The 25,468-nt window shown below is 47.1% G+C and overlaps 2 protein-coding genes across 2 annotated transcripts; both read right to left on the bottom strand.

Moving 5' to 3' along the window:
* Positions 1-9,780: 9,780 nt before the first annotated feature.
* On the bottom strand, positions 9,781-16,497 carry MYOZ1 (myozenin 1). The gene is made up of 6 exons (XM_065894349.1): positions 16,458-16,497; positions 15,198-15,288; positions 14,105-14,283; positions 11,893-12,139; positions 11,348-11,513; positions 9,781-10,291 (listed from the first exon to the last, which is right to left on the bottom strand). Exons 2-6 carry the CDS (start codon positions 15,268-15,270, stop codon positions 10,060-10,062), a joined length of 897 nt encoding a protein of 298 aa, XP_065750421.1. The 5' UTR covers positions 15,271-15,288; positions 16,458-16,497; the 3' UTR covers positions 9,781-10,059.
* A 2,315-nt stretch (positions 16,498-18,812) lies between these two features.
* SYNPO2L (synaptopodin 2 like) lies at positions 18,813-24,598 on the bottom strand. The gene is made up of 2 exons (XM_065894572.1): positions 24,476-24,598; positions 18,813-22,496 (listed from the first exon to the last, which is right to left on the bottom strand). The coding sequence occupies exons 1-2, from the start codon at positions 24,573-24,575 to the stop codon at positions 20,332-20,334; spliced, it is 2,265 nt and encodes a 754-aa protein (XP_065750644.1). The 5' UTR covers positions 24,576-24,598; the 3' UTR covers positions 18,813-20,331.
* Between the last annotated feature and the right edge of the window lie 870 nt (positions 24,599-25,468).

The following is a 25,468-nucleotide window of genomic DNA, read 5'->3' as shown; positions in this document are numbered from 1 at the left end:
TGTGCTCCATAACAAAGAGAAGCCACCGCAATGAGAAGCCTGCACACTGCAACAAAGAGTAGCCCCCACTCACCGCAACTAGAGAAAGCCCGCACACAGCAATGAAGACCCAACGCAGCCAAAATAATAATAATATTTTATATATAGTACTGTGTATCTGTTAATCCCAAACTTCCCCTCCCTCCCCTTTTGGTAACCATAAGTTTGTTTTCTATGCCTGTCAGTCTGTTTTTTATTTCTTTATTGGCTGTTTATATTTCTCTCCGTGAAACTGCTTATTCTATTCTTTGCCTAATAAAAAATAATAAATACGGGAAAATGTTCAACTTCACAGGTAACCAAAGAGATGGAAATCCAAAATGAGATATCACTTTTCAGCTACCATGTAAATTGTTTTTGGTTTGTTCAATGTCTATGTACTATTGCTAATATAAACGCTGAGAAAGTAATACTTTCTCCCAGTGGATGGAATCTTTCCAGAGGCTGTGTGTATCAAAGTAGAAGAAAAAGTCTCCAGGCTCTCCTGTGGTGGGTGGAGTTACAGAAAGCTTTTAGACCATTATTCTCTTTACACATCATCAACTGCTTTCAGTTTTCAACCCTTCTGGAGAAGTTCCCATTCTCACCACTGAAGGCTCTTCCTATCATCTCACTCTCTTGCTCTAAACCTTTCTTGGAAAAATGTCTCAATGCCTCAAAAATAACTCACATTAAAATATGGGCACACAGCCCACTTAGTTAAAAGATGTTAGAAAACATTGGAATCTCATTCACACCCCCGTGCTATTCCAGCTAAAATCTATACTGACGAGGGACTGATGCAGAAAGTCAACTCAATGAAAAAAAATCACTGACTCACTGTCAAATCTGCATGTAATTCTTAAGAATACCTGGGACACTGCATTAAATGACTTTGGGCAAGTCATTTAAAAGTTCTCAGTTTCCTCAATATAAAAGGAAGATATAAAATTTGAATTTCAACCAGAAAATCAGATTTTGGACTTTGGAATATAGAGTTTTAAAAACCTGAAAGTAAATATACAAAAAAATAAAAATTTTTAAAAATGCAGTATACAAAAATTTTTACCTAAATCCCTTAGTCTGCTGTAATAACATTTGCCCTGTATATGAATATAGATAACCATTTCCACTGTTAAAATGATCACTTTCTGGAAGCTTACAGATGTTAACACTTGCTTATTATAACTATTTTCCCAAGCATAGCTCCCAATACAATCATATACAACATGAATATGGTAATGTACTCAATTCTCTGTACAATACAAACCTCATATTCAGCATCATGCTAATATTCAAATTAGTTCCTCATATGTAGTGTCAATATTTTAGGGAGAAAACTCTATGAATAAAGAGCCACAGAGATTGAATTCTGATCTTCTGACCAATTCCACGTTCAATGACTGGCCCCCTACCCCCATTCCAAGGCCCCCTTACTGCAAAAGAAAGGAATCTTGCTTAGATTACCAGTCACATATATTTCCAACTCCAGTCCCTAATCTGCCATTTACTAGCTCTATGATCTTCTGCAACTTCCTTAATTTTTTAAGCTTCAGTTTTCTTATGTTTAAAATTGAAGTATTAGTACCAGCTGACTAGCAGAGTGCTGTGAAGATAAAATGAGATAATTGGGGGTGTGGGAGGATAAATAAATAAAATGAAATAATGTGCCTAGGACATTAATAATCAATCAATGAATGTTAGTATTTATGCTTATTATTATCATTATTATTGACTTAAGAATGTTCAGGGGCTTCCCTGGTGGCGCAGTGGTTAAGAATCCGCCTGCCAATGCAGGGGACACGGGTTCGAGCCCTGGTCCGGGAAGATCCCACATGCCACGGAGCAACTAATCCCATGCGCCAAAACTACTGAGCCTGCGCTCTAGAGCCCGCGAGCCACAACTACTGAAGCCCATGCGCCTACAGCCCGTGCTCCGCAACAAGAGAAGCCACCGCAATGAGAAGCCCCCGCTCACTGCAACTAGAGAAAGCCCGCGCGCAGCAACGAAGACCCAACGCAGCCAAAAATAAATAAATTTTAAAAAAAAATGTTCAGTGATATTTAAGAATACTTCAAAAACACTATTAAATTATGAACTGATCTGTGAATTTTGTCCTCAAGCTTCCATTCTAATTTTATCTCTTCTGAAAAACGTAATGTGTTTTATTGATGCAGCATAGTTTAGAATTTGCTTAATATTTTGTAATTTTTTAAATAATTTCTTCCATTTTAATCTTGTCAACTATTATGTAAAACTCCTCAGGGCCAGAGCCTTGTTTCATAAGCCTGTGTTCACATATATATTGTGTTTACTACAATGTAATGATTTGTTACTCTATTTCTCTCCCTTCCTAGGCTCTGAGCAATTCCAAGGCAAAAAGCAAGGCTTACTTATATTTGTATCCTGGAGACTTAGTAATCAGACACAAAATAGGTCTCAATAAACGTTTGTTGAAGGGATAAATGAATGAATTAATCTTTTTCCCCCCTGCAATGCCTTACACAGTACTCTACACATAATAGGAACTCAGTAAAGCTCCTTAATGGATTCATGGAGAAATCTTTTGGACTCAACCACATAAAGCTTTATCTTGCCTCAGAAAAGCATTTCGACTTTAAAGGTTAGCTACTAACATTACAAATTAAAAGTTTTAGTCTAACATATATCAAATAAATAGGTTCAATAACTAACCACATCAAGGCTAGCTCTAGAAGGATTAAAATCCACTATTCTAATTAATGAATTTGTGAACCTCAACATGGAGAAAGCCAGTTACATAATCAAAAGAGAGGTTATCAAGGATGGAACCCACACCTCCTGCAATGGAAGCCTGGAGTCTTAACCACTGGACCACCAGGAAAGTCCCTGTTTTTCTTTAATTAACAATGATCTTTTGATGTTCCTACTACCTGGTTTCTTGCAAAAACTCCTATATATCCTGGCTCCTCCCTTGCAGCTTCAGAGCAGTCCCTCAGAGTCACCTGAGAGGCTGTCTTCCAGGCTTAAGTCCTCAGCAAGTCCGTCAAATAAAACGTTAATTCTCAAAAAAAATAAATAAATAAAAAGAGAGGTTATGCCTTTGCAAATTTATACCTACAAAAGAGAGTGAGAAATAATTGTCAGAAAGCTTGTATCTGTATATTGAAATGAACAAATTATTTTTTATGCCTGAATTGATGCCACTGTTTTCACTAGAAATAAGAGTTAACAGCATAGTGATCCAAACCTGTCTCTAGAAAACAGTCCTTGAGACTCAGAGAGTAAATGTTTTGCCTCTCAGTGATTTTTAACTCCCGGAAGACTCCTTTTATTTCCAGATTGACGGATATTCAAAACTCTTTGTCTCCTAAAAATAAAACTGCATCCATTTCTTAAAAGGCAAACAACCTGAAAAGACACACTTTCGGAACACTAGGTTTTTATATTCAAGTAACTAAAACTATCCCTAGTGTTCAGCCTTGTGCTGCTGCAGTAGAAACACTTTTCTTAGTTTTTAAATTACATTCGTGGAGGATTTAAATGTCGTACTGTACATTCTTTCACTGTATGATCTAAACTGATTTTACACCGCATATATAATTTCATAAGTACACCGTAAAGGAATTCTACACTTGAATGAAACTGGAAAGAAACGTGAACTTAGCACACACCCCCTTCTTCCAACTCGATACGCACATCTTAGGTTTTTTTTTCTCAAGAATTTCTCTCTCCCGCCCCCACCCCACACTTTATTTCAGAGCAGCATCATTCATTATCCCACTCACCACTACCGAAAGAACCTTTCCAACTAATACTATTTCACCAGGACCCTCCTTTCACATCTCAGAGTCCGTGGGGGATTTCTTTGGAAGGGGGGTGGGCGGTGAAGTTCCGGGACGCCACCATTCCCGCCATGTCCTATAGGACCCAGGTCCTAGCGCGCAGTCCCCGACCAGCCTCAGGCGGACCCCAGGAAACTGCGAAGGTCTGACACCGCACCCCCCATCTCCGCCAGGGCAAAGCAAACCGGGCCCAACCTCTAGGCTCCCATTCAACGTACCCTCCTCCTCGCTGTACCCCATTTCTTCCCACTTACTTTACCCAATTCTGAGTCCCCATAACCATCTTGCTCCCAACACGAACACCCTTCTTACAGTCCGGGCCCTGCCCCTTGAACCCTTCTACACCCCGGTCCCTCCCCCTGGACCTCCCACCAGCTTCAACCCTCACAGCGTGCCCTAGTGCAGACACGCGCCCTGTCCCTATAGCTACTGGACCCGGGTCCTACCCCACACGTCACACTCGAGCCCGTATCTCCCGCGACCCGACCTTCCCCACCCCCCTCCCCAAGCGCTACCACACACACCCCCCAGCACCCTGTTACCTCCGGCCCCGCCCCCCTGAGTGTCGCACTCACAGCTTCTGCCGCCGCATCATTAACCGCCGCGGCTGCTATAGCTACAGGGAGCCAAGGCAACCAGCTCTCGCGACACTTTCCTCAGCTACGGCGAGAACGGCCGGGAAGAGTCTCTCGCAAGAAAGTAAATGAGTCAGGGTCGAGACGGCTAAGTATATCTCGCGATAGTATTGTGTAAAATGGCGGCCGCAAGGCGCTTAAGGGGTGGCCTGGAAAGGTCTGGAGGTGGGCGAGGGCGGAGAAGGATATGGAACTGGTAGGAGAGTCGGATAAGTATTGTAGGCAGGACGCAGGACGGTCTGGGATGGGGGAAGTTAGTATGATGAACCCTACACTGGAATAACTTGAGGTATAGGGCTGTCTTTTCCCAGTGCCTCAAACTTAAAGCAGTGTCGCCTTCGCTGAAGTTCAGTCTTCCTGGCATTTTCCTTATGCATACAGAGTAGAGACGGAGGGAGCAAGCCAGAAATTGACCTTTCCATCTCCTCCTTAACCTTCCTTCAGGAAACTTTGATTCGTTCTTCCCCTGCTTTGGTTTGTGAATGGTATTTGACTTAACAGAAATATTTGTTTATACACTGGTGCCCCGCCCCCATCAATTTGCCCAACGAAACTAGGAAATCAAAGTGTTTTGTTGTTGTTTTTAGTCGAACATTATTACAGATGTTTGGCCTTGAATGTGGAAGGGGGCCGCATTGGTTTGTGATTTGAACTTTGCAGTTGTTGCTTGCCACCCTGTGGGCACATCCTTACTTGGTGACTCTCTCAACACTTAGTTGTAAGGGCTTTCTCTCTGCACTCAGAGTAGGATCTGGAACAGACGACAGACATGTTAGGGGAAACACTGACTGAAGCTGCCCACCCTGGCCAGGCAAGATAGTAGCCACTTGCATGAGTCATCTTACAACAGGAGGTCCTGGTAAGGAACGAGGAACTAACAAGCTACCACCAACCGGTAGAATTCAGGAAAGGTCAAAATGAAAGAGGAGACACCAGTCCATATGTCCTACCAACATCCCAGAATCCTCACTGGAATCTGTTTTGTCTGAGCAGTGCGCGCACCACCAGGAAGGACCCTGAGTCAGAATGATTGGCCAGAGACAACCCGGAAAGTAACCCCATTCCCGTAAAACTCGAGACTGCAAGCCACGTGGCAGAGCAGTTCTCCTGGGTTCCCTTACCCTGCTGCTATCTGCCTGGGCACCTCTTCCCAATAGTCTCTTGCTTTGTCAGCACGTGTGTCTCCTCGTACAATTCACTTCTGAGTGTTAGACAGCAGCCCACCCTCAGGCCCTGGAAGGGGTCCCCCTTACTGCAACAGCTATATAAAGAACGTTGTTCAGTGAGAGTAAAACAGAGGAGAACAAATAAGGGAATAAAAATAATAAATGGAGAATTCAGTTTCTTCTCTCCAATCCCCTGAATACCTCTCATAGTCTAGACCAGTGCTGTCCCGTAGAAGCATACTGTGAGGCACATCATGCAATTTAAAATTTGTAGAAGCCACATTTTTTTAAAAAGTAAGAAAAAATTTAGTTATTCACTTAACCCAACGTATTCAAAATATTTCAACATAATCAATATTTTGAAATTTTTAAAAATTTTTATTGGGGGTATAGTTGATTTACAATGTGTTAGTTTCTAGAGTACAGCAATTTTTTTAATATTTTGAAATTATTAATGAGATATTTTACATTCTTTTTTTCATACTGAGTCTTCAAAATCCATTGTTTATTTTTACAGAGCATCTTAATTTAGCCTAGGCAAATTTTAAGAGCTTAATAGCCACATGTGGCTAGTGACTGCAGCATTAGACAGCAAAGCTCTAGACCCTATACCAGGGAATGCATTATCTGGATGACTTTAGGGGCATAGTATTATGGGCAGGTGGTTTATGTAAAAGAAAACCTTGAAGTTGCTAACTCAAACGGCTGCAGAGTCTAGGTGGGTAACAATAAAAGAGATCTGATGTAAAACAATAGGTGGTAGTGGGGACTTGTGCCCACTGAAGAGTGCAAGTGAAACAGGAGGAAAGGGGACAGGGCACAACCTTTGAAAGAATGACACAGCCTAAGGACGGGACATAAACTGATTAGAACCAAATGGGTCCAAGATGGCGGAGAAGTCAACTTCCACTAGACCTTGAGCCTCAGTATACGCTCACTGTAACACATCAGCAAGTTAAATGACACACCCAAAGGCACCATGACAGTGGCGGTGCCCACTGTCAAAAAGTGGGTGGTGGCCCAATTCCTGGAAATGCCCACCCCTTCCCAAAATAGCTGGAATACTTCTCCCACTCATTGGCCTATGAAATTACCCACCCCTGTAAAAACTAACAACCCCATACCCTGGCGGCCTTTCTTACCTTCTGAGATGGCCCACACTCTGTCTGCAGAGTGTTTCTCTCTAAATAAATCCACTTCTTACCTATCACTTTGTCTCTCACTGAATTCTTTCTGCGATGAGACATCAAGAACCTGAGCTTCATTAAGTCCTGAAACCAGGTGTGTGATCTCATTTGGAAGACTGTGGGCTTTGGTGGGGTTCTGGCACGCATGTTCAAGTCCCAATCTGAAGTGCATGGTTTCACAAGCTTCTATCTAAAAAGAGTTTTCCTGCAGCCATTATGGAAAACAGTATGGAGATTCCTCAAAAAATTAAAAATAGAATTTACGTATGATCTAGCAATTCCAATCCTGAGTATCTGAAGAAAAAAAAATGTTAACTAGAAAAGATATATGATATGCACCACTGTGTTCCTTACAGCGTTATTTACAGTAGCCAAGATGTAGAAGCAACCAAAGTGCCCATCAGTAGATGAATGATGGGTATATATTTACAAGATTTCAGATATTCTGAGGTTGGAAAAATTAAGTTGCTAGGTTTTCAGAGCTGTTAACTATTAGACCCTGAACTTTTTTTTACCCCAACTTTAAGGGTAGGCATTTAATAATTATTTTATAGCTGGGAAATCTCTTTGTCACATGAATGTTGTTATTTGCTTTTATACATCTGATGCCTGATATATAGTACCTAGTATATAGTAGGCACTCAATAAACATCTGTTGAAGGAATATAGTCCTTAACTTTTGGGGAGGGCTCACAGACTTTTTTTTTTTCAATTTTTATTTATTTATTTTTGGTTGTGTTGGGTTTTCATTGCTGCACGCGGGCTTTCTCTAGTTGCAGCGAGCGGGGTCTACGCTCCGTTGCGGTCTGTGGGCTTCTCATTATGGTGGTTTCTCTTGTTGTGGAGCACGGGTTCTAGGTGCTTGGGCTTCAGTAGTTGTGGCGCGTGGGCTCAGTAGTTGTGGCGCACAGGCTTAGTTGCTCTGCTGCATGTGGGACCTTCCTGGACCAGGGCTCAAACCCGTGTCCCCTGCATTGGCAGGTGGAGTCTTAACCACCGGGGAAGCCCGGGCTCACAGACTTTTAAACATGAGAATCTCAAAAAAGCTATGAAATCTTATCCACATCCTGTCTGTGCCCTGCCCATATTCCCTCAGCCTATCCTAGAGTTCACTACAGCTTTGGTAGACAAATCCTGTACAAGCCATAGCTTCCTACCTTAAACACCTGAGTTATCTCCTTGCCTGGAAGTGCCAGCAGAGTTAACATTCCCCTTGGCAATCCGTAACCAATGAGAGATGGGATTTGGTAGCTAAATATTCCAGTTACTACTGGAATAGTAGTAGAATTGCCTCAGTGAGGCAATTCTGAAGTATGTTTTACTATAGTGTTTCTCAAACTTTACTAACACTTAAGAATCACCTGGAAAGATTAACAAGACACAAATTCTTGAATTTGCAAAAATTTTTTTGGCCTTGCTGCGCTGTTTGCAGGATCTTAGTTCCCCCAACCAGGGATCGAACCTGGTCCCTGACAGTGAGGGCGCCAAGTCCTAACCACTGGACTGCCAGGGAATTCCCTTGAATTTGCACTTTTAACCAAGCTCCCAGGAGAAAATGTTGCTGCCAGTGCATGGACCACACTTTGAATAACATTTTTCTCAGAGAGTCTCTAGTGAGATTCAGCCCCAGTTGCTGGAAGCACCTTTTTTTTTTTTTTTTTTTTTTTTTTTTGCAGTACGCGGGCCTCTCACTGCTGTGGCCTCTCCCGTTGTGGAGCACAGGCTCCAGACGCGCAGGCTTAGCGGCCATGGCTCACGGGCCCAGCCGCTCCGCAGCATGTGGGATCTTCCCGGACCAGGGCATGAACCCGTGTCCCCTGCATCGGCAGGCGGACTCTCAACCACTGCGCCACCAGGGAAGCCCAGGAAGCACCTTTTTGGCCTTCTTCTCATTCCCTTACACTGCTTGGATTCTGGGACCACCTCCCAAACTTACTACTTGCATCCAAATCTTTGTTTCAGGGTCTGTTGGCGGGGGGAAGCCAAACTATGACAACTCTTCTTAGAAAAATGCACATAGAAATAGAGTTTAGTGTACTAGTTTAGAGGAAGTATGAATTCCCTGAAATTTATTTATGTCATAAAGGAAGGTGACCAGGGTAAATGTCATATGACCCAAGTTCCATGAAAATTGAATCAGTCCAGCAGTCTAGGAACCTAATATAATCATTAATGGCTCATGGAGTTAGCTGAATTCAGCCAGCTCTCCTCAGAAGTTATTTTTCCAGATCTGCATCAAACTCTGACTTTGTGGGACATAAGAGTAAGTCTGGGACTCTAAAGAAACCCCATGCTTGAAGTTAATAAAAACAGTATTGTTACTCATTCCTATTGGATTCTCATGGTTTCTTCCCAATCATAGTGCTTTCTGGACACAACTGCAGTGCCCCTATGACCCTTAGATCTTTTCTTGATGTGTTCACAGATGAGCCAGGCATACTATAACTGCAGATGGTTTCGCCCACTTCCTTCTGGATTCCAACATGGCTCCCTATTCTATTTCATCCTTTTGGGAACCTGTAACCTTTGACATATATTCCTAAGCTCACTCTCGTGTCATCTGGAAACTTTATGGCATGCTCTCATTCTGTAAAAATTGGGTAATCCTGATTATCCCAGTTTCTAATCAGCTTCTTAAAGAGAGCTAACGCCAGGGTCACCAACGCCTATTTCCTAAACACAGCACACAATTGCTGCTTAGCTTCGCCCACATATGGGCCAGCACATGTGTTTGTCCATGATTATTTGTCTTATGTACTATTCAATAAGTATGTCTTTGTATACACCTATGAATGTGCTTTGGCAGGTGTGGATGTGGGTGTGGGTGTGTAAGTAATCAGGTCAGTCTTGAAGTCTGAATAATGGATGTATGGTATTTTACTTTAATTAATCTGTGTGCATTGTTAGCCTCAATTTTCGTCTGCCCTCAAATATCAGAGGAAGAATGAGTTCATTTCCTTGAAGTTTATTAACTGTTACCGAAGGCAGAGAAAATTCCATAAGAGAAGGTTCCATACAGAGCAAGTGGAAGGGGAGCTCTGAGTTGGTAAGAAAAGATGCTTGGAGTGGGGACTTGGAGTGAAGGATGGAAAGGCAGATCTCTCCTTTCTGTTTCTCTCCATTCCCACAAGGATACTGGATTTTCAGTGGGGGTATCTTGCTCAGCATTCCCTCTCCAAAATGGAACCAGAGAGGGGAAACTTGATACAAAGTAGAGGTAGAAACACCTCACAGCTCCTCTGTTTCTCCATCCAAGGGGATGCCAATATCCACGTTGTAGTCTACAGGCTCCCCGGAGCTCAGCCAGGGAATAGGGGTTCGATTGAAAGAAGGCCTGTTGGAGAGGTTCTGGTTGTAGAGGACTAGGGGTTCACTCAGCAAGGGCCCCAGGTCAAACTTGGGCATCTGGAAGGTCATGCGTTTGGAGGCCTTCTCATATCCACCATAAGGCATTGCTGTCCTGAAAAGGGGACACATTATTTAATTAAAAACCAGAACAAAAGAAAGAGTTTTGTCAGTGAGATGTTACACTGTTTTGAGGATAGGGAAGTCTGTGAATTCTAGTTGCAGATTGCTTCTGCACTCCTTATTCTTCTTCTCCCTAAGTACTCCATTCCCCCTTCTGGTTTGCTTGTTTCCCCAAAGCTAAAAATGAGAAAAGTAGTCTAGTGTGTACTAGATAGAGAGTCTCATGGATAGTTGTAAGCCAAACCAGTCACATTTTCAGAGAAATTTACCCCAAACACTATAGACTCAAGGGTCTGAGGTCACCTTAAATTATAATGACCCCCTCAAAACCCCTACCCCACCTTCAGTGGGTAGTGCGTGCCCTGGATGAGAGGAATTAACATTTCCTGGAAAATCCAGGCACCTTAGGACCAAATGCAAAAGCACTTCTCTAGGGCTTCCCTGTCCTGTTTTCACACAGTCTAGAGAAGCCCAGTTCCAAAAGGATAGATACTTGAACCTTACTAAAGTAGGGTATAAAGAAATAGAATCTTCAATAGTATAATAACTTGCTGTGGTGCATAACCTATAAAAATTCTGAATCACTGTGTTGTACACCTGAAACTAATATAATGTTGTAAGTCAACTATACTTCAATTAAAAAAAGAAAAGAAAAGAAAAATAGAATTATACTATAAGGACAGTAATGGAATTGTAACCTTGAATGAAGGGAGCCTCAAGAAGCCTTTAAATGTGTAATATATTATTCCCATTTCACAGTCAAGGCAACCAAGGCTCAGAAGTAGGGTGACTTTCCCACACAGCTATGAACAGCTATGAACATAACTATGAACTAAAATTCAGATCCTGCCTCCTAGCAAATTTTTCCTTCATCATACCATGCTGTTTCTCTGAGCTAGAGTGAAAAGACCAAAAGCCTTCAATTGTGGCCCCCAAATTCCTCCCATGCCTCCTCATCCCCCTGAAACATTTGAACCAGTCTCCATTCCAACTAAGGGCATGTTGCCATACACTGGAATGCATCAGGTTCCTTCCGCATCCTCCTTACCTGTTGAAGGACTTATACTGAGGGAGATCAGCTTTGGCCCCGTGGGCCAGCAGGTTGATGCCAAGTTCCACTTTTTGCTGGGAGTCAACCCCCATGGCTCTCTCCCATGGGGAAATATAGGTCTTGAACACAGTGATATGTTTTCCTTCTCCACCTGCCTGGTTGTCTGGCAGCCATGGGAGAGAAATAATAATAAGTCAAATAATAGCAGTTAGTAGCCAATGGAAGTTAGTCTCAGAGCCCTGCACTAGAGAAGTTGCTGGGGCCAGGGACCAAAGGTAAAACATCTTGGTGATTATATAAGGTTTGTGAAATAATGACAGCCTGGAGTCGGATTTGTGATACAAACTGAAAGGCTAGAAAGGTGACTGAGAGACAAGGCTTCTGGGTGGAATAGACACGTCTCTGTATCCTTATGGACCCAGAAAGTCCATCAGGCTATCTCAACAGGCCTCTCCAGCTTCCTACACCCAGTCTAGGCCTCATTCCTGGGTATTTCTCTGCTTTAGAGACCAGACACATTATTCTTGGGTGAGGATACTTGCCTAGTCCTGTCTCGCCAACCCCTGCAGTGCCAGCAGCTCCTCCTTGGCCAGTCTGGCCCCCAGGACCATCTGTACCCCGATATCCAGACCCAGGGCCCTGATGATGGTGATGCTCGTCAGAGCCATACTGTCCGGCAGAGCCACTTTCTCCTGCCTGGCCTCCACCGCTGCCCTTGCTGTAGGAGAATCCCTGGCCAGCTGTACCCAGCTGTCCCCCAACGGTGGGAAGGAACTTCTGGAAGTGATCCTGAAAAGAAAGGACAAAGTAAGGGGAAGGTTAGCAATGGGTATGGGGAATACCATATAGCAAGTAGGAGGTGATCAGAGAGAATGGACAACCAGAAGACACTGAATCATCTGAGACTCCCCTCTCCAATAGATGGTTAGCAGATAGCCTGACTGAGAGAAATTAAACTCTCCTTAAGGGATACAACCCCTATGGCTCAGTTCGAATTACATCTAGGATGGTGGCAACTCATTCTCCAAAATCCCCTTTCCCTCCTTACCAAGGCAAAGAGGACCAAGAGTTCTGCTCAACTTAGGTTTGAGAGATTGGAGCTGGCATGGAGAACCCAGCCTTAAGTTAAAGAACTAGAGAGATCTCTGCTCCTCCCCTGCATCTTGTCTAACAGATAAAAGTCTCTTCTCTCTCTTCCTCTTCCTTTCCCTTTCTCCTCTTGGTGCCTGTTGGACCAGGACTTCCTGACAGTGAAACTGTAGTGGGTAGGGGGAAGGGAAGCCCAAAGGGCAACACTGGATCCATCCCCAAAGCCTAAAAATAACCCTGCCAACTCCTTCAGGAGGCTCTCCTGGCCACCCACCGAACACACCCCCATGCTCCACCCAATGTAACCAGACACAGGCGGGGGGAGGGCTTTTGGCCTCCTAAAGTTAGATATGACCGGCTCAGCATTTTTATTCTGCTCCTACATACAGGCAAATGGCAGACACTCCTGCCCCTGGCCCCATGTAGGCATCTATTTTCACTCTCCCCTGGCTGCCCAGGAAAGGTGGAGGGGGAAGAAAGGAAATGGAAACGATCCCCTCCTTCTCAGCTGAAATATCTTGTGCCTGGTCCCTCTCCAATCTCTTCTTCTCTTCGGAGAATGATCCTGACTAGGAGACGTAGGACCTTAAAGCATGGTTTCGGTCCCCACATCTGTGGTCCTTATACTGACCCTTTAGATAAAAGAATGGCTCAAGAAGAGATGGTTATAAAAATTCACTTACCTCTTTCTACGGTTGCCAGATTTTGCAAAAAGAAAAAATCACAGGACACCAGTTAAATTTGAATTTCAGATACACAATAATACGTTTTTAGTATAAATATGCCTAAGTATTGCATGGGACATATTTAGATATGAGAGTATTCGTCATGTACCTGAAATTCAAATTTAACTCGGTGTCCTGTATTTTTTAATTTAATTTTCATGTCCCAAATATTTCATGGGACATACTTATATTAAAAAATTATTGTGTATCTGAAATTCAAATTTAACTAAGTGTCTTCAATTTTTTTTTTTTTTGCCATGCTGCGTGGCTTGCAGGATCTTAGTTTCCCAACCAGGGATTGAACCCAGGCCCCTGGCAGTGAGAGCACCGGACCACTGGACCACCAGGGAATTTCCTAAGTGTCTTCAATTAAAAAAAAAAAACTTATGTCCCAAATATTGCATGGGACATACTTTACTAAACAATTATCTGTGTATATCTCAACTTTATTTTTTTAATTGAAGTAGCATTGCTTTACAATATTATATTAGTTTCAGGTATACAACATAGTGATGCAATATTCCTATAGACCATACTCCATTTAAAGGTATTATGAAATATGGGCTTTATTTACTGTGCCTACAATATATCCTCAGTAGCTTATTTAGTGTGTATCTCAACTTTAAAATATAGGACTGGGCATCCTGTGTTTTATCTGGTAATCCTATCTTTAATACTTAACTATACTGGGAAGGAGTTTTCTCCTTGAAGGTGTGGACTCCCTACCCTGCCTCACCAGCTCTAAGATACAGATTTAGTTTCAGAGGTGGGCTGTAATTCACCCTGGAGCTATTGGGGGCTCGCTGTATCTGGGGGGTTAATGAGATTATAAATTAGCTGGGAGGGGAGGTTGGTCATATTTTAGAGACTCGGGCAGGGCCTACCAAGAAGCTGTCAAAAGAGGCACGAGGCTTTGAGAGTAGTAAAGTTCTGAACTCACCATTGAGCTGTCAGAGAAGACATCAGGGTGGTTTTCATAGATAAATTTCTCCACCCGCATCTGCCGCAGTTTGAACATCTTGGAGCCCCGGTTAGTGAGTAGCGAGAGCTCCTCCAACATCACATCCCTTGGGACGCTGATCTTCTTGCCCAGGTTCAGGCCCGAGCTCTCCTGTCCACCTTTCAGGGAGGTGGGGAGGCAGAGGCAAGGGAAAGAGGAAAGTAGGGTTTTCTAGCTCCAAATGAAGCCGCCATCCACAACTAATTAAGTGTGTGTGTCCCAGCAGAGACCACTGAGGGAAGCAGACGCTGTCTGTGATGTCTGATCAAATTCTGTCTGGTTTATGAGGGATTTTGATTTCCTGGGTTTGGAGTTGGAGAGAATGCATGGGAAATAGGGTGCAGAGTGAGACAGTGGGGATACTAGAATGGGGTGAAGACGGTGAATGGGGTAAAAGGTATGGGGTACAGGGCAAAAGAGTAAAGAAACATCATAGATGGAGGTCATTGGGGAAACTGTAGCACGGGGGAAAGCCCAAAGCCACCTCTAAATATATACTCCTATCTTAACTCCTTTGCCTTCTCTTCCCCTCAGTAAACTGGCTGCAAACGGCTTCTAGGTATTGATTGGGAGAGCTCTTCACATGCTGTACTCCTACCACCCCCAGGAAAAATGCCTGAGCAATTTTCCATTTTAAGTGCCTATACGCGGCTCCTTAGCTCTGGGGAAAGAAGTAAGGAAATTAACCATTTATTGAGACCTTACTCTGTGCCAGTCTCCATCGTACATATTTTCTTCTCAAACATACCTCACTGACCTGTGGGTCCTGTTGTCTTGGACCTGTGCTGGGTAACATGGCATGGGTGTTATTGTCTCAGATTACAAGGTGAAAAGGGTGGAAGGGTGAGTAGTCAGTGTTGAATTCTTTCTTCCTTTCCCCCCTTGCAAACCTCACCCCCACCCCAAATTCCTCTTGTCTCTCCTTATCTCTTCGCCTTAAGACACATATAACCTTATGATACTTCTGGGGCTCATGGGCCAGAGACACTCTCAATAAGAAGTCCCACACTAGGTAGGTGCAAACATGCCATACCTCCAGTGAGTTCCATGATCAGCTTGCTGGATTTCCGCTTCTTGTTGGGGGCGGGGGTCCCTGAGAGTGGCATTGTGGAGGTGGATGGAGCCTGGATAGGGTGGGAAGGAGGAGGTGAAGGATGGACAGGGACTGTGGTGAGTGTCTACAGTAAGGCACTGCTTAAGGACTTCAGGGAGCAAAATTTCATTAGATTTTTTAAAAGAAGTACATATTTCTCTAAAAGGTGAAAAACCATTGCTTTAGGGCTTCTCTTCTTGGGAAGCAGGGCAGAAAGTATAGATGCACCCCTTGCCCCTACCTTCCACCAACCTCTTTTCAGCTGTTTTACATAGAGCTGGTGTAGGGTTTAGGAACACAATATGTGTTAGGAGGGCCTGGGGGTAAAACAAACACATTACTTACAGGTCAGGTAATGCACCCAGGTTTCATTGGTTTGGCATGACTTGAAGCTTTTATTTGTACGGGGCTCCCAGACTGGGATTATCATTGCAAACTCTGGCCTCTCAGTCTTCCCCAAGCCCCAGAGTGGGGTGGGGGGTGGGGGTGGAGCAGAAAAAATGTTCTGCCAGGGTTGAGGAGATCCAGCCAGAAACATTCTCCATAGGATGGAGAGGTTATTGCCCCTCCACCGGGCCAGCTGGATCATGGCCTGGGAGGTGACAGCAGTGCTCCCACTCCGTTTCAGTCACTCCCCACCCCCCAGACCTGGAGTGGAGAGGGAGGTCAATCTTGATGCATGTCAATTCAGCAATATCATAGCAGTGGGGAATTCAGGGAGGACAGGAACATAATCATAGGATCTGGCAGTGGAGGGGGACAAGCTGGGAAAAGATACAGATTCCAGCCCCTCCTTAACAGAAGTTGGCACTCAGCGAAATGTCTTCTGCTGAGTCCTGTCTCACAGCACATCTGCGATTCTACTAGCTTAGTGGGGTCTGCTGAGGCCAGAGTCCAGGAACTGCTAAATAGATTCTCCCCATACCTCTCTCAGCTCCAACTAGGTTCTTGTTTTCCATCCAGCCTCAGACCCCCTTCTCATTCCTCCAGTGCCTCCCCCAACATCTCCAATACCCCCACCCTCTTGGGCCTTTCTCCTTCCAACTCTCTGTGGCTCCCCTGAACTGGACAACTGGGAACTGAGTACAGATGGAGGAGGGAGGCAGCTCCCCCCAGCATCAAGGGTCACTATTACAGACACAGACACAGCAGTCAGCAGAGTGGGCTCCAGCCCCTCTGACTATAAAGCTGGAGACTTACCGGCTGCTCAAGCGGTGGTCAGCTCTCCCTGGGGTCCAGCAGCTTTGGAGGACTGTGCTGCTGTGACTAGAGAACCCGAGCTGGGCAGGCGTGGGGGCAGCACTGGCAGTGGGGGAGGGAGGGTGGTTATTAATAGAGACGATGAGCGCAAGCAGCTCAAATGGCACAGGGGTACTGAGACCCTGGAACCAAGATCCCATCCTTCTTGCCCAGAGGCTCAGGAAGGGGAGGAAAGTCCTTTGGAATTCTCTCACGAAGCTGTCTGAGCCAAGGATCAGTCTGCCCAGGGACTCCTCTTCTTTGGCACCTCGAGGCTGAGATCCAAAGAAGCACTCAGGGAGAAAGTGAAAACTGAGAGGGAGAGAGGAAGCAGGCAGCAAGTGGTGAATAAGAATTCGGAGTGGGAAAGTGAGAACCAGGAGAATGTGTCTGGAGAGCCATTCAGAGACAATCCAGGCTGGAGCTAGAAGGACATGTGGGTGCATTTTGGGGGTGGGAGGGTTTAAGATGCTATGTTTCGGGAAGGGAATTTCTGTTCACAATGGAACTGCCCTTTGAAAGTTCCTGGATAGGCTGGTCTTTCCTTTGGGAGGGCCAGATTTTGGCAGGATAAGGGACCAAATTAACCAAATCCAGTAGTTAGGCTATCAGGGATGATGTGGGGGAAGACTTGACCAGTTTCTCCCTTTTCATCCCCATTTGCTGTTCGGGTGCTCAGTTTAGCCTGCTCTGCTAGATAGATGTCACTTTTTAAAAAAAATTTATTAATTAATTTATTGATTTTTGGCTGCATTGGGTCTTCGTTGCTGCATGCGGGCTTTAGTTGCGGCGAGTGGGGCCTACTTTTTGTTGTGGTGCGCGGGCTTCCCATTGCGGTGGCTTCTCTTGCTGCGGAGCACAGGCTCTAGGTGCGCAGGCTTCAGTGGTTATGGCTCGCGGGCTCTAGAGCGCAGACTCAGTAGTTGTGGTGCACGGGCTTAGCTGCTCCGTGGTGTGTGGGATCTTCCCGGACCAGGGATCGAACCCGTGTCCCATGCATTGACAGGCAGATTCTTAACCACTGAGGCCGCCACCAGGGAAGTCCCAGATGTCACTTCTACCTGAAGGGGTACACGTAGGCTTCTGACCTGCCAGGGCTTTACTCTCTGAGGCTCCTACTTGGTATTTTCTTCAAAGGGAGCACACACTCCATAGGATCTGGACTGTCCCATTCACACTGGTCTAGAGAAGCCTCTGGGAAAGGGCACAAGCTTGAGAGCCCCCTCCAGGGAAACCTGTCATTTGCTCGGCACCTTCCTCGGTAGCTGCGTGAACATCCTGGATCCTTCTCCATCTTCTGCTCAGGTTTTGTAACCAGCTGCTGTACCTCTGCTGTATCCACCACCCTGTTGTGGCTGCCTTAGGAAGTGTGCTTTTGTAGTCCCCAGAATACCTTTCTGTCCCTCTGTGAGCTACCCACTCTTCCTGACCATGTCCTTTTCCCATCCTGAACTTCATAGGTTCAGGTTAGGGGCTGTAAGTTTGCCCTGCTCCCCTCTACTTGGCCTCTGCCCAGACCAGTTTAGCCTCCAGATTCCTCATCTTTTGTCCTTTTTCTCCATACTCTCCTAACCCAAAGAAGCAATTAGATGAAAAAACATAAATAGCAAAAGGTGATTTCGTCATCATTACCATCCTCCCCTCAAAAACCAACCAAAATTTTTGTCTCTTATGATTGAGTACCTAAAACTACCTAGTGAATGAAGACAGAATATTTAGCCTAGGCTCTCTGAGCCCTTCCTTTGAAATTCTGAGAGGCTGCATATTTGGGAGAATCAGGGTCATGGGCCTGGTTATTGGCACAAATCTGCCCCCTGCTGGTAAAACTGGGGCAACAGCACTTCCTCTTCTCAGAAGTCTAATTCTAGCCGCCTTTCAGTGCCTTCTCTTTTTTATTAGTCTCAATCCACGCTGATCCACCCTCTCTCTCCTTCTTCCCTCTCTCACCCCACCTCCAACTTCAGCCATTGCTTTCCCTTCATTTCCTCCAGGGTGCTGGGAAAGCAGGGCCTTTCCAAATTGTCTAGGTTCTGTAAGCTGAGGCCTCATCTGAGAAGTATGGAGCAGGGGATGGAGAAGGGGAGAATCTGGAGAGAGAGAACTGGGGGAGTGATGGAGGTGGCTACACTGGATTAGGACAGAATTGGTAGAGAAGAGCAAAAGACCAGGGGGTGAAGGGCAAAACAGTAAAAAATAGGAGGGTAGGAACTGAGAAAGAGGTCAGGAATCAGGAGATCAGGGGAATGAATTAGAGAAGATGAAGGGGAGACCAGGATTTAGGTATAAAACTAGAAGAGATGACAACAACAGAAGATGTGGGGCATAAGTTTATTCTTGTGCACAAACCAAAGTACTGTGACTCACACTCAATATGCAAAGGAAATTATCAATTTCCAGATCAAGCAGCAAGCGTGACTGGTGGTGGTCATGGTGAGAGGGGAGCCCATATCCCTCTAGGATCAGAGATCAGGACCTAAGCTGGAAAGAAATAAGAACTAGGGTTTGAGGGATGGGGTAGAACTAAAAAGAGGTTTTGGCTCTGGGTGTTTCCCTGCCCTTTCTCAGATAGTTATGACAAGCTGCAGAAGACAGAGAGACAGATTCAAAGGAGGTAGCACAGATACCTGTCTTTCAACACTCAGCACACACTCTCACATACCTCCAACCATCATCCCCCTTCACTCTAACAAATACATTCTTCTCCCTCAAATTTCTCCCCAATTCCCCTTTTGTGTACATGATTGGTTTCTTATTATCCAATTTTACTCTCTACCAACACTGTAGTCTCCCTCACCATGCTTCTCTCTGAGGCTCGATCAATTTCATTCATTTCTGTTCTGCTCCTGGTTTCTACCTCACTTTCCACATCATGGTTCTTTTCTCCTTTCTGTCTTAAATTCATGAGACAATGAAGCCAATGATTTGTTCATTCTCAGAGGACATTTTCTTTCTTTCTTTTCACTTCTTGGATGCTTTGTTGCTCAGCATGGGCCTCTCCAGTTGCTAACTTTCTGAAATCCCAAGGAACAGAATTCTTAGTTCTACTCCTGGTCTAGCTGGTATAACTCAACCCATACAAACTGCCCTGGTCCTTCGAGTCTCCTCATACTCTATGAATTTCACCAGATGCTCTACACCTGCTACAGACGATGATCTTTAACTCTAATGAGTCTCTTTCTCCCCACCAGACATTCTATGTGAAGATAACTGACTCTTCTTTCATTAGTGCGAGGGTAAGACCCAGATTGGGTCTTTATTTAGACGGCTTCTCTTACTCTTGCCTCAGACAGAAGAGCATATCTGTGTGCACGCACACACTTGCACACACACACCTAGGAAAATGCCAGACAAGCTTGGGAAAGAAGAGTGAGGAGCAGCAAATGATTTCGTGCAAATAGGGGTCAGTTCAGTCCCTTTGCGGCCTGTCTGGTGGTGAGCTTCTTGCCTGAGGTCTCAGTGGTAACTTCTCTGTCTTTCTCACTGACTGTTAAAACAAAGCCCACACAAAAAAGCACAAATGTAGAGAAATGGAGACTAGTGGAGGAGTGTAGGTGAAGAGACAGAGTTAAAGACAGAAATCCAGGCAAGGAGCTACAAAGAGAAGCACAGACACCAAAGCAAAGATAGTATTATAGGTTGGAAAGCAGCAGGGAGGTTAGGAGTCAGGAGGAAGCTGGGAGATGGGACACCAACTCCAAAACTTTCTCTGGCAGGAGGGAATTTAGCCTGCAAAGGAGGGGTGGCGGGGGCGGGGGCTGGGGCGGGCGGGTTGGGTAGAAGCAACTTTAGGAACTAGCTGTTCCACCTCCCCTTGGTCCTGGGAGCTGTGCCCTGTTCAGTGGTGGCCCGCCCCAGGCCTCCACACATGAGCCTGCAATCCTGTTCTAGTAGCTGAGAACCGGGGCCTGGCTACCTGGAAGCCACAGGAGCTGGGGGAGGTCCCAAGACCCCTGGGAAACTCTGGAGGAGGGGCTGGGCTAAGGACAGGGGCTGAGGCCAGCTCTGCCCTCCAGATGGGCTCATCCAATGTAGTGGCTGCTCGGGGGGCAAGCACAGTGGGTGCCAGGGGCTCTGCAGTGGGCTGGGGCGCTGGAGTCGAAAATCGGCGGATCTCCTGGACTCGAGCAGTTTTGGGAGGCACTAAGGAGGTGGGTCCAGGAGTCGGGGGAACCTCATCAAAACAGAACATGGCACTTTTAAGTTGGTAGGGCTGGTGCCGCATGAAATCCAAAGCCTTAATGCCCTGCTTGGGGGCTGCCCGAGGCCCTTGGGATTGGATCTTACTAGGGAGAGTTCGGGCAGCTTGGGGGAAAAAGGGTGAGAGCAGTGGGTTGTAAGCAATTGGAGGTGGGGCACGGATATTGGGTGAATATTTCCAGGAAGGGGGCAGGGAGGGGGTAGGAGAAGGGCTTCTGGGCCGAGGGCCAAGGCCAGGACCAGGTGCTTCCACCACATACCTGTCCGCTCGGCTCTGACGCTTGGCAAACAGCTCCCCACCCCTGCCTTGAAGCCTTGGTGGTTCAGGGATTCCAGCTGAAGGGGCCGCCCCATTCACTAACCCATCGAGGAACCCTCGAGAAGGGGGCTTGGGAGCCACTGGGGGTGGAGTCTTAGGAGTCGTAGGGGGTGGGGTCTTGGGAGCCATTGGAGGCGGGGTTTTAGCTGTCACGTGAGGCAAAGTCTTGTAACTCCTGCCCCCCGGTGGCTGCATGAAGTTGCAGGCTTCAGCCCCGAGGCTCAGGGCATCCTCCTCTGGACAAGATTCCGCACCCCCAGCCCGGGGTTTTTCATCCAGGTTCTGCACCAACGATAGCAGCTCCGGGTTGGGCGAGTTCTTCGTCTCCTCATTTCCCGGCCGGAACATCTGCTTTCGGGTCCCCCGACGCCGGGCCTCCTGGAGGATGCCGGTGCGAGCAGCTGGCACGGAGATGCGCTTCTCCCGAGCGCTGGAGGGCTCAGGGGCTGCGGGGCCAGGGGCGGGGGCCTCTGGGCGTGCAGCAGGTCGCAGAGGCGCCGATAGGAAGATAGAAGCGGTGGAGGTCATGGCAGCTCCGCTAGCGGGGGCGGGGGGCTCTGGGGCTCCGCCTGGCGTAACAGGACGATTGGGGGCTGGGATGTATAGGGAGCTGGTGGCCGTCACGGGGCCGGAGGAGCGTGGGGTGCTGGCGGAACCGGGGGTTGACACGTGGCTGGGAACCCCTGAAGAGAAGCTGGGCAGAGGAGTGGTCCCCTGCGGAGAGGACAGGAAAGGCGGTGGGACGGCGCTGAGGCCTCCCAGGCTCTCATTTGCCCTCTTGGGAGCCAGGGGCCGGAAAATAACCGAGGTGGTACCTGGCCGCTGCCCTTGTAAGCCCGGAGTAAACGGCCTGGCTGACCGGTTAAAGATGCTTGGAGCTGGGGTAGAGGCTCCACTGATAGGGAGGAAAGGTCTGGGGCTGGCTGCAGGGGCCGGCGAAGGGCTGGATGGGAGCACAGCCGCCTCTGGCAGAGCGCTTTGTGCCCGAGGTGGTGACTGCAGGCCCTGCCCGTTGAGCGTGGCGGCTGGACCATCCCCGGCCGGCTCCTGAGTGCTGGAGTCTGCGCGCTGGCGCTGCTGTTCAAAGAGTTGGGCCCCTCGCCCAGAGGCCTCACTCAGCTGCCCTCCCAGCCCCGGGCCCTGGCCCTCTGCTGCGCCTGAGCTCGGCCTGGCCAGCTCCATGTCCAGGTAGGGGCTGTCCCAGTCGGACTGGTTGGTGAGGCTGCGGGCGTCGGAGAAGGCCTCTTCGTCCAGCTCAGACTCACTAGTTGGAGGGACGCCGTCCTCCTCCCCAGCGCCTGTCCCCGCGGCAGCCCCAAAGCTGACTAGGGTGTACTTCTTGGCTCTCTGCCGACGTTTCTTAAACATCAATACCCCCTTCGAGTGGGGGTTGGGGGCTGCGGTTAGCAGGGATGCAATCGTCCGGCATTTGGTCTTGGCCTCCTTCACACTTCTCTCTTGGAGGCTCTCTGCCCTTTGCAGTTCTGGGGAGAGGAGGAGGGAATGGTCAGTGAGCATCTTCTGTTCCCCAAGGCTCTCACCCGCCCCCCACCCCCCACCCCCCACCCCCCACCAGCCAGCTCCCTCAGGCCTCCCACCTCTGGTCTTCTCACTGGCCTGACCCACAAGGTCTCTCCTGCCTTTGGCAAAGTCCTCTAACTTGGGGCCAGAGTGGAGGTGAAAGGTGAAACCAAGGACAGTTGAAGGGAAGGCAGAGGGTAGTTGGCTGCCCTGACACCACTCTGACCACAGCTCTCCTCCTATCCTCTCTTCCCTCCTATCTTTCAGGAGATTGCTCTTACCCACACCACACGCGTGCCTCCCCTGCTTCCCTCCATTCCTGGCTGGCAATGTGAGGCTGGGGTAGAAGGGGGTTTACTTCCCATGGCAGGCAAGGACATGAAGCAGGTCCCACCGTAAGAAAAAATAAGAAGGGGCACTTTTCTCCCACCAAAGAGACCCTGTTAGGGGACTTCTCAGAAAGTTTGGGACTTATCCCCTCTTCCTACCCCTTACCCTGTAATAAGGACACAAAGGATCCTTAGCAATGAGGATCTTCATTCATAATTCCACTATCATCATGTGATCCACATCATATACATTCATAGAAATAACTCCCACCACACATCACTTCAACAAGAATATGGCTCTAGCGAGAGGTGGCTATGGGCATATTTTCTCATCTGTACTTTTCTCTCACATCCCCATATACTCTAGCTTATATACATCCTAGTTCATATACACAGGTATAAATACACGTGTCCACACAAAAACATACATGCGTACTCAAGGTGGCCCTTCTTCCCAGAATTCCCCTAGCAGAGACACTGTCACTAACAGTTGGGACAAAATTTAAGTGCCTTCTAAATCCAAGGTGCTCCTCTGTGCCTCAAACCCCTGCTACTCACAGGCAGGGATGGCTTCAGATCTGAGATGCAGGAAAAGCCAGAGTGCTGCTCTCCAAGGAAAGCTTCCAGATCTTTAGGATATCTCAAAGTCACCAGTTGATACAGTCTCCTTTCCCCCAAGCTGAGGGTGGGAGTGGGGTGGGCTTCTTTGACAGAGCTGCCCCCTATTTTCCAAGCCTTCTGGGTAGAGAGCTCAGGTAGACACTACCAGGCAGGCACGCAAGCACTGTGCGCTAAGGGGAGCCAGGACAGGGTTTCCTGTGCCACGTGGGGCCTGGGAGGTGGAGCCAGGAAATGGGAACGCTGCCCTGCTGCTAGGACCCTGACTCGAGCACAGATACTCTCCGATCCATGATCCCCAGTTCCTCCTGAAAAATTCTTGAAATTCCATCTACTTTCCACTCAAGATATCAAAGCTCCCTTCTGATTAGGGCTCTCATTCCACCCGTTCCAACGTTCATAGCACGCAATAGTACTGTGGACTAGAGATAGGCACTGGAGTCATAGTTTAGTTCAGATTTTTGGCTCTTGGGAGAGTTACTTCATCTCACTGAAGTTCAGTTTCCTCATCTGTAAAGAAGGATGATAACATAACGTCTACCTCATAGGGTTGCTATGAGGTTTAAGTGAGATAATGTAGGTAAATTTAGCGTTTAACCTAAGCCCCACTGTAAGTAATTATTACTATCAAAGCTTTCTTGACACTAGCTGCACATGTATCCAGACACTTTCTTGTTCACTCATATCTTCTCCCATGGACTCCCACATACATGCTTTCATGTATTCATAGATTACTCACACTTCTCTCTCACACATACACCCTCTCTCCATGAGTTTTCCATAGCTCATGTGGTCACAAACCCCTTTGACATGTGACCATAGCATCAGCCCATTCTGAGAAAAGGGCAGTGAAACTCTTAAGAAAGAAGAGGAAGGAAAAAAGGAGGAGGGGGTAAGGGAGTAAGACCTTTCCCAAAGACCTCCCTTCCCAAACTGTTGACGTAGTCCCCTCCATTCTAGATTCCAGAACTCTCTTGGCTGTGGGAGGGTAGTACCTGCATAGAACGGGTCCTGGAGCTCAGGAACTGGGCTTGGGGCTTTGTCGCAACTGGCTTGGCTGAGAGGCTCTTGGCTGATGGGCTCAAAAGTCTCCATGCCGAGAAAGGCAGTGTTGGCTGGAGCAGAACCAGTTTGAGGCACCCCCCACACCTTTTAAAGCCCCTTTGTCTTATCCCCAGAGCTGGTAGCTGAATGAGCTCACTGTGCTATTTTTGGAGCCTGGCCCCCTCCCTTCTCTGGGCTGCCCCACAAGCCCTGGTATGATGGACATGGGCACCTGCCTACCCTTCCCCCAATCCCACGACACTGGACAATGAGGTCTGCTTGGCTAAAAATATCCCTGAGCCACTCACTAACTACAGTCTCACCCAGCATGATGGGGAAGGGAGAGGGTGCTAAAATGAGAATTGGGGATAAGCATGAGATCGTGGGTGTGCATCTGGAATTTCTTTGTGGGACATGGGACACTCTCAGGGATGTCTGATGGTAAACTGTCACGTCCTTAGCCTCTATCCCAGACTTAGAGGCACAAAATTCTATGGATCAGGAATCAGAATAGTGGAGGGGAGGAACGAGAGATGAGAACTAGAGGGGTAACCCTGAGATTTCCAAGGTGACAAGAAAGGTCTCTAGAGGAGGGGTATGGGAGGCATAGGACAGGGAGAAAGTTCACTCTTAGACTTTGTTCTGTAGCTCACATCAAAAATAGTAAAGAGGGCTTCCCTGGTGGTGCAGTGGTGATGCAGGGGACAGGAGTTCATGCCCCGGTCTAGGAAGATCCCACATGCCGCGGAGCGGCTGGGCCCATGAGCCATGGCCGCTGAGCCTGTGCGTCTGGAGCCTGTGCTCCACAACGAGAGAGGCCACAACAGTGAGAGGCCCGCATACCGGGGAGGTGGGGAGGGGCGGAAGTAAAGAGCCTGAGATAAGTGGAACTGGCTTTTTCTGCCAGGGCCTACATTCTCGCCTAAGATAAGAAGCCAAAGATC

This window comes from Phocoena phocoena, chromosome 16 (assembly GCF_963924675.1).
Source record: "Phocoena phocoena chromosome 16, mPhoPho1.1, whole genome shotgun sequence".
NCBI lineage: Eukaryota > Metazoa > Chordata > Mammalia > Artiodactyla > Phocoenidae > Phocoena > Phocoena phocoena.
The sequence above is the reverse complement of the archived record's forward strand: the minus strand, read 5'-3'. Positions and strand labels throughout refer to the sequence as shown.

Excerpts from the sequence above, each read along its gene's own strand:
- MYOZ1 (XM_065894349.1), bottom strand. The coding sequence starts at position 15,270 with ATGCCACTCTCAGGGACCCCCGCCCCCAACAAGAAGCGGAAATCCAGC. Across the intron at positions 14,284-15,197 it reads GATCATGGAACTCACTGGAG|GTGGACAGGAGAGCTCGGGC; the intron begins GTATGGCATGTT and ends CCTCCCTGAAAG. Across the intron at positions 10,292-11,347 it reads CAGTATAAGTCCTTCAACAG|GACAGCAATGCCTTATGGTG; the intron begins GTAAGGAGGATG and ends TCCCCTTTTCAG.
- SYNPO2L (XM_065894572.1), bottom strand. The coding sequence starts at position 24,575 with ATGGAGACTTTTGAGCCCATCAGCCAAGAGCCTCTCAGCCAAGCCAGT. Across the intron at positions 22,497-24,475 it reads CCAGGACCCGTTCTATGCAG|AACTGCAAAGGGCAGAGAGC; the intron begins GTACTACCCTCC and ends TCCTCTCCCCAG.